This window comes from Leptopilina heterotoma, unplaced genomic scaffold, assembly GCF_015476425.1.
Source record: "Leptopilina heterotoma isolate Lh14 unplaced genomic scaffold, ASM1547642v1 Lhet_570, whole genome shotgun sequence".
NCBI lineage: Eukaryota > Metazoa > Arthropoda > Insecta > Hymenoptera > Figitidae > Leptopilina > Leptopilina heterotoma.
This window is the reverse complement of record NW_025111128.1, coordinates 41523-55696: the sequence shown is the minus strand read 5'-3', so window position 1 is coordinate 55696 and position 14174 is coordinate 41523. Positions and strand designations below refer to the sequence as shown.

At 26.9% G+C, this 14174-nt stretch overlaps 2 protein-coding genes across 4 annotated transcripts in view; both read left to right on the top strand.

Moving 5' to 3' along the window:
* Positions 1-14174, top strand: part of LOC122508802 (putative metabolite transport protein HI_1104) — a 455038-nt gene that overhangs the window by 420161 nt on the left and 20703 nt on the right. The window lies entirely within an intron of this gene.
* LOC122508805 lies at positions 8552-13615 on the top strand. Of its 2 annotated transcripts, XM_043622362.1 has the most exons (9): positions 8552-8736; positions 8841-9290; positions 9361-9476; positions 9559-9771; positions 9839-10214; positions 10544-11013; positions 11428-11579; positions 11651-11815; positions 11910-11952. In XM_043622362.1, exons 4-7 carry the CDS (start codon positions 9643-9645, stop codon positions 11458-11460), a joined length of 1008 nt encoding a protein of 335 aa, XP_043478297.1. In that variant the 5' UTR covers positions 8552-8736; positions 8841-9290; positions 9361-9476; positions 9559-9642; the 3' UTR covers positions 11461-11579; positions 11651-11815; positions 11910-11952. The 2 variants fall into 2 exon arrangements, with proteins under 2 accessions (XP_043478297.1, XP_043478298.1); XM_043622363.1 differs by lacking the exons at positions 8552-8736; positions 8841-9290; positions 9361-9476; ... (1 more) ...; positions 9839-10214; positions 10544-11013 and adding an exon at positions 12393-13615 and having other exon boundaries at positions 11436-11579; positions 11891-12088.

Sequence of the window (14174 nt, the reverse complement as noted above, 5' to 3'; positions counted from 1 at the left end):
TTTTCTTTCCTTGATTAGATTGACACTTCTCGCTTGAGTGTCCCTGTGTGTACGTATTGTTTTGACGTTGTTTTGCAAACATGGCGCCGTTGTCGTCTGCTTTATGTCCCCTAGCGTTACTTTCCTCAATTATTTTACCGATCAACTTATCGATATCCGGTAACGTATCATGAGATTTCACAACACAGCAAAAATTATCATAACTGCTAGGTAAACTATGCAACAACATTATCGTCAACAATTCCCCGTTCACATCAATGTCCATTTGCCGTAAATTATCGACAATGTTCATGAAACGAGAAAGATAATCGCGCACATCATCACCATCACGCATTTTTTGTGATAAGAGTTGTTCCAAAAGTGTAGCTTTCCTAGTCGGACCTTGGGACGCGTATATGGACTTTAGTTTTGTCCAAACTTCGTTTGACGTCTCGCAGTTCCTAATATGTTGTAGCTGTGACGAGCTAATTGAAATAATGAGATCAGATTTAGCCATTTTATCCTCTGCTTTCCATTTGTTTTGGTCTTCTCCCACCGCCTCTGGTTCATGAAAAGAAATGCTATGCGCGATAGCGTCCGTTTCGAACAAAGGAGTCGGTTTTCGTAAATTGAGATTATTCTCTATTTAAACCTCATGGGCCCATAACCTGTTAGAGTTAGCGACTTGGGTAACACGAATAACGACAATTGAATTTAGAAACGAAAGCAAGTGAACTTTATTATTTAAATAAATCGAATTAATTGATACATAGAAAGAGTGTGATCTTTACGACGAAAGGGTTTTCGTCAACTGAACAAAAAGAGTTACTTTTAGAATGTGTGTGTTTGTCTGTGTGAATGAAGTGTGCCATCTGTATTAATAAAATAGAAGTCACTATAAAGGCGCTAATTGTCAATTTCCAACAATTTACATCATTTTCATAAGTAATTATGAAAAATAACCTTGCTATAAAATCTCAATGAAATCTATGCACATTTTAGTTAATTATTCAAAGCTTTGTTTGTAAAAATTTTTGCATAATTTCATTCTCCAAATGTTCCTTTCGAATTTTCAATCGTTTTTTTCATCAAATTCTGTCTTTTAACAGAATTATAAAGCAATTTATTAAATGTTTCCCAAATGTATACCCACGTGGGGAGACATTTGGTAAAACCATTCCGTAAGGGGCGCTACTTAAATTTCTAAGCACTTAAAATTATTTTGCATAATACTTTTTAAAAAAATTTTTATTTACATTTTTTGTTAAAAATATTTTAGTTAGTCGAAGCCTTTATGCGGTGGGGGCCCATAGGCAGTTGCCAAGTTTGCCTCTGTATAAATCCGGCCCTGCGTCTGAGTTGATTTTAATTGGAATAGTAGGTTAAAATTTTTTTACACGAATACATTTGGACATGTTTTTTTTCAATATAATAATTACTCCAACGTTTCGAAATCAATACGATTTTCTCTTCAGGGAGTCTACAACATAATACAGACTACAAAATTAAACAATATAGAAAATAAAAATATGAAAAACACTAATACGTTAAATAATAATTTAGAAACATTAAACAATAAATAAAATAATAATAATAATACAGAAACCATCAATAATAAGAATACACAAAGACTTTCATTAATAATTTAAAAAACATAAAACTATAAGTAATAAATAAAAATACAGAAATAATATAAACTGAGGATAAAACAAAATTAACTTAGTTCAATATTAAAATTAAAATGAATATAAAGATAAAAACAAAAGTAAAAGACGAAACAAGAAAACATAACTTATCAATTAAATAAAAAGTTTTACATTACATGTCTACCGTCCAATGTAAGAAGACACATAAGCGCCATTGTCGCTTTCAGGTCGAAATTTTTATAGTGTAAACATAAGAATAATCACCTAAGCGACATTGGCGCTTATGTGTCTTCTTACATTGGACGGCAGATGTCGTAAGAATTAAAAATTTTTGTCCAAAAATTGGAATGTAACATTTGGAGTTAGTAACTGAAATATTAAAATACTAAATTACTAAAATGTGTTAATGAAGATAGATAAATTAACTTTTAAAAGTTTGCAAACTTTTAAATGTTCAGTCTTCAGTATTTAATTTTTATAATCGTTATAAATTTTTACTGTTTCTGATGAGGGCGGCTGTGCCGTTGAAACGTTAAAAATATAATATTGTTATATTTTTTTTAACCTGACTCGGGGTGATCGATAACTTTAACTCTATTATAGATAAATTAAGTTAATTAATAAAATCAAATTAAATAATAAAATTAAAAAAATATAATAAAAAATAAATAATTAAAAAAATAAATAAAAATTGTAATAAAGGAAATAAAAATAAAATTGAAAATAAAATAACGAAAAAATATAAATAAATAAAAAATAGACTTAACAATAACAATATATATAATTAAATTAAAAAATTATATATAATAATCGTCGTGATTCCAGATTTCCGGATCTCTGTCCACACTTGAAGTTAGTTATAGTTATTCTTTTGTTTTTTATACGTTTTGATAGAAAAAAGAAATATACATATACATATACATACATTATAATAATCGTAAGTTTCCTTTCCGTTAGCAAATTATCTGCATTCATTTGTTTGTTTTGAAAATTTAATTTTGTGGGTTAAGTATTGGCATTTTTTTATATATTTTTTAATGTCAAACTTTTTAATGTGGAAAATACTTTACTTATTAAATTGTCTCGACTCTTTAGTAAAAAATCTACAATTATCGAAAATTATCAAAAATTCAAAAATCCGATTTTCTTAAAATTCAACATTTTTTCTTCTCTTTTATGGGATTTAGCTTCATTATTTTTGTGCTTTTAGAAAATACTTTACATATTAAATTGTCTCGACTCTTTGGTAAAAAATCTAAAATTATCAAAAATTCGAAAAAATTCAAAAATCCGAATTTTTTAAAATTCAACATTTTTTCTTCCCTTTTATGGGATTTAGCTTCATTATTTTTGTGCTTTTGGAAAATACTTTACTTATTAAATTGTCTCGACTCTTTGGTAAAAAATCTAAAATTATCAAAAATTCGAAAAAATTCAAAAATCCGTTTTTCTTAAAATTCAACATTTTTTCTTCCCTTTTATGGGATTTAGCTTCATTATTTTTGTGCTTTTGGAAAATACTTTACTTATTAAATTGTCTCGACTCTTTGGTAAAAAATCTAAAATTATCAAAAATTCGAAAAAATTCAAAAATCCGATTTTCTTAAAATTCAACATTTTTTCTTCTCTTTTATGGGATTTAGCTTTATTATTTTCGTGCTTTTGGAAAATACTTTACATATTTAATAGTCTCGACTCTTTGGTAAAAAATCTAAAATTATCAAAAATTCGAAAAAATTCAAAAATTTGATTTTCTTAAAATTCAACATTTTTTCTTCTCTTTTATGGGATTTAGCTTCATTATTTTTGTGCTTTTGGAAAATACTTTACATATTTAATAGTCTTGACTCTTTGGTAAAAAATCTAAAATTATCAAAAATTCGAAAAAATTCAAAAGTTTGATTTTCTTAAAATTCAACATTTTTTCTTCTCTTTTATGGGATTTAGCTTCATTATTTTTGTGCTTTTGGAAAATACTTTACTTATTAAATTGTCTCGACTCTTTGGTAAAAAATCTAAAATTATCAAAAATTCGAAAAAATTCAAAAATTTGATTTTCTTAAAATTCAACATTTTTTCTTCTCTTTTATGGGATTTAGCTTCATTATTTTTGTGCTTTTGGAAAATACTTTACTTATTAAATTGTCTCGACTCTTTGGAAAAAAATAAAAAATTATTAAAAATTATCAAAAATCCGAAAAATTGAATTTCTTAAAATTAAACATTTTTTCTTCTTTTTTACAGGATTTAGCCTTATTATTTTTGTGCTTTTGGAAAATACTTTACTTATTAAATTGTCTCGACTCTTTGGTAAAAAATCTAAAATTATCGGAAATTATCAAAAATTCAAAAATCCGATTTTCTTAAAATTCAACATTTTTTCTTCTCTTTTATGGGATTTAGCTTCATTATTTTTGTGCTTTTGGAAAATACTTTACATATTTAATAGTCTCGACTCTTTGGTAAAAAATCTAAAATTATCAAAAATTCGAAAAAATTCAAAAATTTGATTTTCTTAAAATTCAACATTTTTTCTTCTCTTTTATGGGATTTAGTTTCATTATTTTTGTGCTTTTGGAAAATACTTTACTTATTAAATTGTCTCGACTCTTTGGTAAAAAATCTAAAATTATCAAAAATTCAAAAATCTGATTTTCTTAAAATTCAACATTTTTTCTTCTCTTTTATGGGATTTAGCTTCATTATTTTTGTGCTTTTGGAAAATACTTTACATATTTAATAGTCTCGACTCTTTGGTAAAAAATCTAAAATTATCAAAAATTCGAAAAAATTCAAAAATTTGATTTTCTTAAAATTCAACATTTTTTCTTTTTTTATGGGATTTAGCTTCATTATTTTTGTGCTTTTGGAAAATACTTTACTTATTAAATTGTCTCGACTCTTTGGTAAAAAATCTAAAATTATCAAAAATTCGAAAAAATTCAAAAATTTGATTTTCTTAAAATTCAACATTTTTTCTTCTCTTTTATGGGATTTAGCTTCATTATTTTTGTGCTTTTGGAAAATACTTTACTTATTAAATTGTCTCGACTCTTTGGAAAAAAATAAAAAATTATTAAAAATTATCAAAAATCCGAAAAATTGAATTTCTTAAAATTAAACATTTTTTCTTCTTTTTTACAGGATTTAGCCTTATTATTTTTGTGCTTTTGGAAAATACTTTACTTATTAAATTGTCTCGACTCTTTGGTAAAAAATCTAAAATTATCGGAAATTATCAAAAATTCAAAAATCCGATTTTCTTAAAATTCAATATTTTTTCTTCTCTTTTATGGGATTTAGCTTCATTATTTTTGTGCTTTTGGAAAATACTTTACATATTTAATAGTCTCGACTCTTTGGTAAAAAATCTAAAATTATCAAAAATTCGAAAAAATTCAAAATTTGATTTTCTTAAAATTCAACATTTTTTCTTCTCTTTTATGGGATTTAGTTTCATTATTTTTGTGCTTTTGGAAAATACTTTACTTATTAAATTGTCTCGACTCTTTGGTAAAAAATCTAAAATTATCAAAAATTCAAAAATCTGATTTTCTTAAAATTCAACATTTTTTCTTCTCTTTTATGGGATTTAGCTTCATTATTTTTGTGCTTTTGGAAAATACTTTACATATTTAATAGTCTCGACTCTTTGGTAAAAAATCTAAAATTATCAAAAATTCGAAAAAATTCAAAAATTTGATTTTCTTAAAATTCAACATTTTTTCTTTTTTTATGGGATTTAGCTTCATTATTTTTGTGCTTTTAGAAAAAACTTTACATATTTAATAGTCTCGACTCTTTGGTAAAAAATCTAAAATTATCGAAAATTATCAAAAATTCAAAAATCCGATTTTCTTAAAATTCAACATTTTTTCTTCTTTTTTATGGGATTTAGCTTCATTATTTCTGTGCTTTTGGAAAATACTTTACTTATTAAATTGTCTCGACTCTTTGGAAAAGAATAAAAAATTATTAAAAATTATCAAAAATCGAAAAATTGAATTTCTTAAAATTTAACATTTTTTCTTCTTTTTTACGGGATTTAGCTTCATTATTTTTGTGCTTTTGGAAAATACTTTACTTATTATATTGTCTCGACTCTTTGGTAACAAATCTAAAATTATTGAAAATTATCAAAAATTCAAAAATCCGATTTTCTTAAAATTCAACATTTTTTCTTCTCTTTTATGGGTTTTAGCTTCATTATTTTTGTGCTTTTGGAAAATACTTTACTTATTAAATTGTCTCGACTCTTTGGTAAAAAATCTAAAATTATCAAAAATTCGAAAAATTTCAAAATTCGTTTTTCTTAATATTCAACATTTTTTCTTCTCTTTTATTGGATATAGCTTCATTATTTTTGTGCTTTTGGAAAATACTTTACTTATTAAATTGTCTCGACTCTTTGGAAAAAAATAAAAAATTATTAAAAATTATCAAAAATCCGAAAAATTGAATTTCTTAAAATTTAACATTTTTTCTTCTTTTTTACGGGATTTAGATTTATTATTTTTGTGCTTTTGGAAAATACTTTACTTATTAAATTGTCTCGACTCTTTGGTAACAAATCTAAAATTATCGAAAATTATCAAAAATTCAAAAATCCGATTTTCTTAAAATTCAACATTTTTTCTTCTCTTTTACGGGATTTAGCTTTATTATTTTTGTGCTTTTGGAAAATACTTTACTTATTAAATTGTCTCGACTCTTTGGTAAAAAATCTAAAATTATCAAAAATTCGAAAAAATTCAAAAATCCGATTTTCTTAAAATTCAACATTTTTTCTTCTCTTTTATGGGATTTAGCTTCATTATTTTTGTGCTTTTGGAAAATACTTTACTTATTAAATTGTCTCGACTCTTTGGTAACAAATCTAAAATTATCGAAAATTATCAAAAATTCAAAAATCCGATTTTCTTAAAATTCAACATTTTTTCTTCTCTTTTACGGGATTTAGCTTCATTATTTTTGTGCTTTTGGAAAATACTTTACTTATTAAATTGTCTCGACTCTTTGGTAACAAATCTAAAATTATCGAAAATTATCAAAAATTCAAAAATCCGATTTTCTTAAAATTCAACATTTTTTCTTCTCTTTTATTGGATATAGCTTCATTATTTTTGTGCTTTTGGAAAATACTTTACTTATTAAATTGTCTCGACTCTTTGGAAAAGAATAAAAAATTATTTATAATTATCAAAAATCCGAAAAATTGAATTTCTTAAAATTTAACATTTTTTCTTCTTTTTTACGGGATTTAGCTTTATTATTTTTGTGCTTTTGGAAAATACTTTACTTATTAAATTGTCTCGACTCTTTGGTAAAAAATCTAAAATTATCAAAAATTCGAAAAAATTCAAAAATCCGATTTTCTTAAAATTCAACATTTTTTCTTTTCTTTTACGGGATTTAGCTTCATTATTTTTGTGCTTTTGGAAAATACTTTACTTATTAAATATTCTCGACTCTTTGGAAAAAAATAAAAAATTATTAAAAATTATCAAAAATCCGAAAAATTGAATTTCTTAAAATTCAAATTTTTTTTCTCTTTTATACCATTTAGCTTTATTATTATTTGAATTTTTATTCAAGAGAAAAAATGGAAAACTGAAAAAATTTAGAATTTTTTAAAAATTACAGGCCTTTTCCATGATTTCCCTGATTTCCAGAAGCCTTTTAAAAATTCCATACCATTTCCATGATTTCCATGATTTCCAGATTCTGTAGGAACCCTGCTTTTGTCTGACTTTCTTCTAAATTATCGAATTCAGTGATTTCTGGGGTGAATTTGGTTAAGTTGTAAAATGATTAATTTCTATTTGAATTCGTTTTTTTTTAATGTAGAAAATCTGATGTTAATTTAATTCTTTTTTCGTTATGCACGGCAAAAAATATTTTGCTGGATGAACTACAGATTTCACTTTAGTAGCGAAATTATTCAGTGCTTCAATTAATACTTTCGTTATTCTAGAGAAACTTATCGCTATTTCAAGTAAAACTTTTTTCAGTGTGTAATAATTATTATTTCTTTGAAAAGTATTTAATTTAAAATGGCTTTATAAAATAAGCAATGCAAAAGATGACCTAGATACTAATTGTAATTGTTCTAGACATAGTTTAAGTCTAGTAATGTAAATTCTATTTAAATTGAGACCATTGAGTGAAATTATTTGAATTTTAGTTAGTTAAATCTCTTTGTTAGGTTATAATAATTATTTCTTTAAAATTTTTTAAATTGTTTAAAATAAGCAGCCCCATACAACATTCCCGCGCGCTTGCGCGCGAATAGTTTGGCTAGTAAATAAATAAAATAGCATAAAAATAAAAATTAAGAAACTTGAAAATTTTAATATAAACAGTTGTTTTAGACATCAAGAAATGTAAAGACGTGCATAAAAAGTTTCATGTATGTATGTTACAAAAGCTTTGTGCGCCAATCACACAAAAACGCCTGTACCGATTTGAATGAAATTTTGCAGATCGTTAAGTATTCACCCAAGGAAGGTTTATAAATTTACAGATTTAAAAAATATTAATTAGAACGGGAGATATTCAATTTTTTTAAAGAATTAAAATAATCGATAATTTCTAAATTTCACATTTTTTCATGGATTTCTTCTAAACTTTCTATAGATGAGTATTACATGTTATTTAGTCTTATTTTAGCATAATTTTGCAAAAAATACTAACCCATAACTATGTAACGATGGGCTATAATATAGCAAATAGCATGCCACGAAGTAGTATAAGGAGACGTATCACCTATGGGCGGCTATAACAGAAAGTGGTCCCGTTTTCGGTATTCACGGTTCTCAAGTTTTCACGAACTTAAAGACACTTGCGCCAACCGCGGGAAAATTTGGTATTAAAATCACGTGGTTACATGATTTTTTGCCGGTTATAAATATAACCTATATCTCGCACGCAAAAACTGTTTGTATTGCTTTGTTCTTCGCTTTGTTTAACGTGTTTTTTTATAAAATAAATATTAGATTGTTTCAAATAAAATGTAAAAATGTCAGTTTGTTTTGTGAAAGGCTGTGATAGTGGTACAGTTGAGAACGGTCAAAGATGTGGAAACAATTTGAGTTTCTTCAAACCCCGAACGGTACGTGATTTTTTTATAATTTATAATGTTTACAATTGAAATTTAAAAAATTCAGGATGTAAATATTATGTTATCACTATTATTATTATTATTAAAATTTGCAGGATGAAATGCTGCAAACCTGGTTTGCGTCAATTAAGAGGACAGACAAAGTCATGGGTAAAAGCCACAGAGTTTGTGAGAAACATTTCGAAGAATGTGACATCGAAAGAGAATGTACCACGAAATTATCAGATGGAACAATTCATCGAATCAAAAGGCAAAGAATTGGCCTGATGAAAATAGCTGTCCCGTCAAAATTATTGTCCAAAGACAATATTGATTCAATTAATTCTGCCGAAGATAAAACTATAAATGATTCGCATATTATGAAAAGCGGATTTATCAATGAACATGGTTTTAAAGGATTATTAAAGAATTATGATTTTATTCGTTTACCATCAGCCGCTTGGTGGGTACAACCCAAAGAAAGTCATATAATGTGGATTCACATTGACGAAAAAATTAATTTTTCATTAAAGAAAATCATTGTACATTCGGATATGACAATCGACGTAAGTATATTTTAAAAAGTACGCTCGTTATCGAATTAAAATAGAAAAATAAAAAACATTATATATACAGGTATTTTTCAACGTTAGAAAAGTATATACCGGCGCAATCAAGGAAATTTTTGAAATTGCAGCAATACTTGAAACAGCATCAGGCCTGTTGTTCTGTCAAAGTGCAGATTAAACAAGGTATACTATTTATTAAAATTGTAATACTAAATGATAAAAATATATTAATATTAACTTAAATTATTTTAATTTTAATTTCTAGTTCTCCGAAATGTGAGGGATATGTATTACCTAAGGGCAAGAGTGTTAGCGGTCCGCAATCAAAGTACTGTACTGAGTGTAAAAAATGGAGGAAAAAAGAGAGACAAAAAAGAGAAGGACACGTATTCGAGATATCAAAAGGCGCAATATAAAATTGCACATGCGAGACCGCGTGAAAGGAGTGAATCGCAAAAATATTCGACTGAATAAAAAGGTGAGCAATATACATAATTATCTATATTTATTTTGCAATATTTCCTATATTTTATATACATTTGCAGATTGGGCTTTTGCGAAGAAACGTCGAGAAATTGCGGTTACAATGCGCAATTATAAAGGAGGAAACATTAAATAAAGCGATTTCACAGCTACCAAAAAAACAACAATTGGCTGTTCGAGCTTGTTTCCAAGCGTCAAAATTAACTGACATGAAGTGTATGCGTTACACAACTGAATGGATTTACGAGTGCTATCTTTTGCAAGTGAAAAGTAAAAAAGTGTATAAGCAGTTGAGACGCGATAAAGTACTAATTTTGCCATCTCCTGTGACCTTATCCAGATATATGAAACACCTGAAGAGCACGTACGGCTTTCAATCATATGTTTTCACAGGTTTGAAAGTTAAAACAGAATCTATGGACCCGGAAAATAGAAGGGGTGTGTGTAATTTATTGTAAATTAAATATACAAACTTAAATTTCCTTTGCAACACTAATGCAACTATATATTATATAATAATAATTAATAATTTACTAATTTCTTATTTGGAATTATGAAATAAAATTTTTTTAAGATTAACTATATGATTTTGAATTAGTATTAAAAACTTTAATTGAATTTTCAAAAACTTTAAGTGGAAAAATTTAAGAAGATTGTAACTGTAAATTCAAATTTCTGTAGAACTTGTTATTCGGTTTCTTTACTATTAGGTATTATAATTTTTTTTTTATTACAATAAAATTGAATTCATTTGTTTTCATTATTAGGTATCTTTGCTATTAATGAGGTTAAACTCTCTGAAGCTGTGACCTTTGATCGAGTCAATTTAAAAGTCGAAGGTTTCACAGACATCGAAGATTATACACCGGAACACCAAAAAGGTGTAAGAGGCGATCACGCTCTCGTCATCATGTTCCAGCCATTCAAAGGAAATTTCGTGCAAACAGTTGGTTGTTTCCTTAGTAGGGGCAGCGCAAATGGATCTGTGCTTCACAAAATAGTATTAGAAGGAGTTGCATTGGCAGAAGAAGCTAGTCTATTCATAGATGCGGTAGTAACTGACGGGGCCACATGGAACAGGAACATGTGGAAGAATTTTCGCATTTCTGAAAAATGTGTCAGTGCACCTCATCCATGTGACGTAAAACGTCGTTTATGGTTTCTGTCGGACTATCCTCATCTGGCCAAAAGTTTAAGAAACTTTTTTATAAAATTCCCTAAGTTTAGAAAATTTTTTGTAAGTACATAACATTTGTCTTTTATCACAAAAATATTTGTCATTTTATTTCTTGCAACAGTTACTAGTAATTTTTTTTATTATTTATTAGAAACGACCGATATTTTAAAATTTATCGAGAAAAACTGCGAAAATGAACATTATCGCAGTAATTTATTGATTATTTGAGAAAATTGGAATAAAATTAAATATGAAAACTAAGTCTTCAATTTTTATATATTTAAAATGTTTATAAAATTTTTTTAAAATAAATACTATGTTATTTTAATAGTTTCAAATTTTATTTAAAAAATTTTGTCTACAAAAGTAAGAAAATTGACTAAATAGATAAGAAATTGAAGCCACTGACTGTTTTCGCCACCTGTTTATTGTAAATTATGAAAATGTCTTTATAAGTATAATTTTTATTTTTAGACTCCAGATGGAGGTATATCGTTGAAGCATTAGTATGCATTGCTAGAAAAGCTGAATTGTTCACCATATGAGTTAAAAGTGAATTATAAGTTACGAAAAGAACATATCGAACCAAAATATTACGAAAAATGAATGTTGCCCTTGCATTCCAGGTAAATGTAAAAGAACCAACGCATTATTTGTAAAAACAAATTGATTATTTATAATCAACATTTTATTACAGTTCTTCAATGTACACGACGCTTTAGAAATTTATAAAAACACGCATGAAGATTTGGAAGATTGTGAAGGGACAATAGCTTCTTGCAAAACGATCACAAAGTTAAATAAAGCTATGAATAGCAGAACACCAGCAGAAGCTTTATCACCAGGAAATGAAGTTTGGAATGTTAGTAAAACTTTTAATTATAAACAAGAAATGTTTGAAATTTATTATATATTCATTCTTAAAAATGTTATACAGACGATCGAGAATTTTTTAGCATATTTAACGAAATGGGAAGCTGATGCCAAAAAGGAAGGAGCAGACTTTATGAGTGAGAGCTGTTGTTACGGATTAAAAGTTTCGTTACGAGCTGCACTTGAAATCTGCCAATTTTTAGTAGAAAAGTGCAATTTCAAGTACCTGATGACTGGTCGTTTAAACCAAGATTGTCTTGAGGTAAATTTTTTTTTTAAATATAATTTAATCAAACATTATTAATTAATCACAAGGGATATTAAAGTTTGTCTTTTGTAAATTTAACTTGGTAACTTTTTAAAAGTTTCGTTACGAGCTGCACTTGAAATCTGCCAATTTTTAGTAGAAAAGTGCAATTTCAAGTACCTGATGACTGGTCGTTTAAACCAAGATTGTCTTGAGGTAAATTTTTTTTTTAAATATAATTTAATCAAACATTATTAATTAATCACAAGGGATATTAAAGTTTGTCTTTTGTAAATTTAACTTGGTAACTTTTTTCTAGAGGTTTTTGGCATCATGCGAGAATGTTGTGGTGCGAATGACCACCCTGATACGACGCTTTTTATGCAAACGTATAAATTGGTGTCCACATATTCTTTGATTAAGCCTCCAAAAGGGTGCAACGTCGAAGGCAGCGAAATTCTCGAGGCTTTATTAAATCTGAAGGATGTTGAAAACACAAACGAACGAAAAGATCGGTGGGAATGTATGGTAGACTCAATTCTGGACAAAGGAAACGCGCCTGATATATTAGGAGAAGCATCGCGAGTTTTAAAAGATCATGACTATACACTGTCCGAAACATCCGAATATGCGTTAAGTTACATTGCTGGATATGTAAGCAGAAAAAGCGTTCGATTTGTCAAATATATAACAGGCAATACAACCATTGAGTGTAATGATTGTCTGCAAAGCTTAACTTTATTAGCCAGCGATGTCATTCCTGAGCGGCATAAATTAATAGAATTAAAGTCAAGAGGTGGTCTAAAGCATCCTTCAGTTAAATTGTTTGATTTAATTCAATCTTTGGAAACGGCCACCATCGGAGTTGTAAAAGAAGGAGAAGTAAATGTTAACACTCTTTTCGAAATTACGCAAAAATTAGAGGAAATTTCTCCGTTACCATTTGTTGGTTGCGAACAACATACCATTTTGCTTACTCGTCGAATACTGGTATTCTACCTTACAATGAGAATGTTTTTCATCTGTAAACAATACAATAGAAACAATAATAATTCTCGCGAAAAAACGATGGAAATAAGAAAATCAGCAAAGCTGACAAATGACACTGAGATCAACGATTCAACAGAATTTGACACAACGAAAGACAATTGTTGTGATGGCAATGAAGGTTTTGCAAAAAGACAACCGCGTAAACGGAAAGCTACAAACCAATCAATGACAGCTAATAAAAATGCTAAAGCCAAGAAAGAGACAATTTCGAAAATTCAAGAAACCGATGCTAATTGTTTTCCTTTAGTCATTGAAACAGATAAATCTATGGAAGAAGTGAATTTTTTAACTGCGACTGACGATAATGATATTTTGGAATTCGACCACTTTAAAGATTATAGCTGTGATGAAAATAAAAAAACCCCAAAAAAATCACGCAAAAGAAAATCAATAAACACTTTAAACAAAGAAAAAGAAATCGTTGAATCCAAGAAAAGAGAAATTTCGAAAATAAGATAATTTCGAAAACGAATTATCATAAATATGCCAAAGTACGACGATGTTTAAAGTTTTTCTATCTATGTCATATTTGATTACACTGTTTTAAAAATATTTTTGTTTCGTACAAAATATTGCAAAGTTGTAAATTATTTACTTATATTGATATTGTCAATATAATTTTTTTTAAACAATTGTTTATCTGTATTGAATAAAAAATGTGTTTCTCAAGTTTCCATATATACATTTTTTTCTCATTTTCAGATCTAACCAGATGAATGATTAGCAACATATGTTTACTTTATTATAAGAATTTTATTTTTTGTAAAAACACATATTTTGTAAAAAAAATGTATACAATATTATTAATGTTAAAATACAAAATATTTTGTAAATGTTGTAAAACTATAACTTATTTCACAGTAGGAAAATTGAAATCTATTTGATTGTTTTACATTGTAGAAATTATGTACAATATACAAAGTGATAAAAGAGTTTCACAATTTGATTACATATGAAACTATCACAATAATATTAATTAATATTGATAAACAAAAAATAATTATATCATGTTACTTTAATATAAAAAAATTTTAAGTCATGAAAAAAGATA

Bases quoted from the DNA above. Each gene is read 5' to 3' on its own strand.
- LOC122508805 (XM_043622362.1), top strand. From the start codon at position 9,643: ATGGAGGAAAAAAGAGAGACAAAAAAGAGAAGGACACGTATTCGAGAT. The intron at 9,772-9,838 runs GTGAGCAATATA...ATACATTTGCAG, and splicing joins ATATTCGACTGAATAAAAAG to ATTGGGCTTTTGCGAAGAAA. The intron at 11,014-11,427 runs GTAAGTACATAA...TTTTATTTTTAG, and splicing joins CTAAGTTTAGAAAATTTTTT to ACTCCAGATGGAGGTATATC.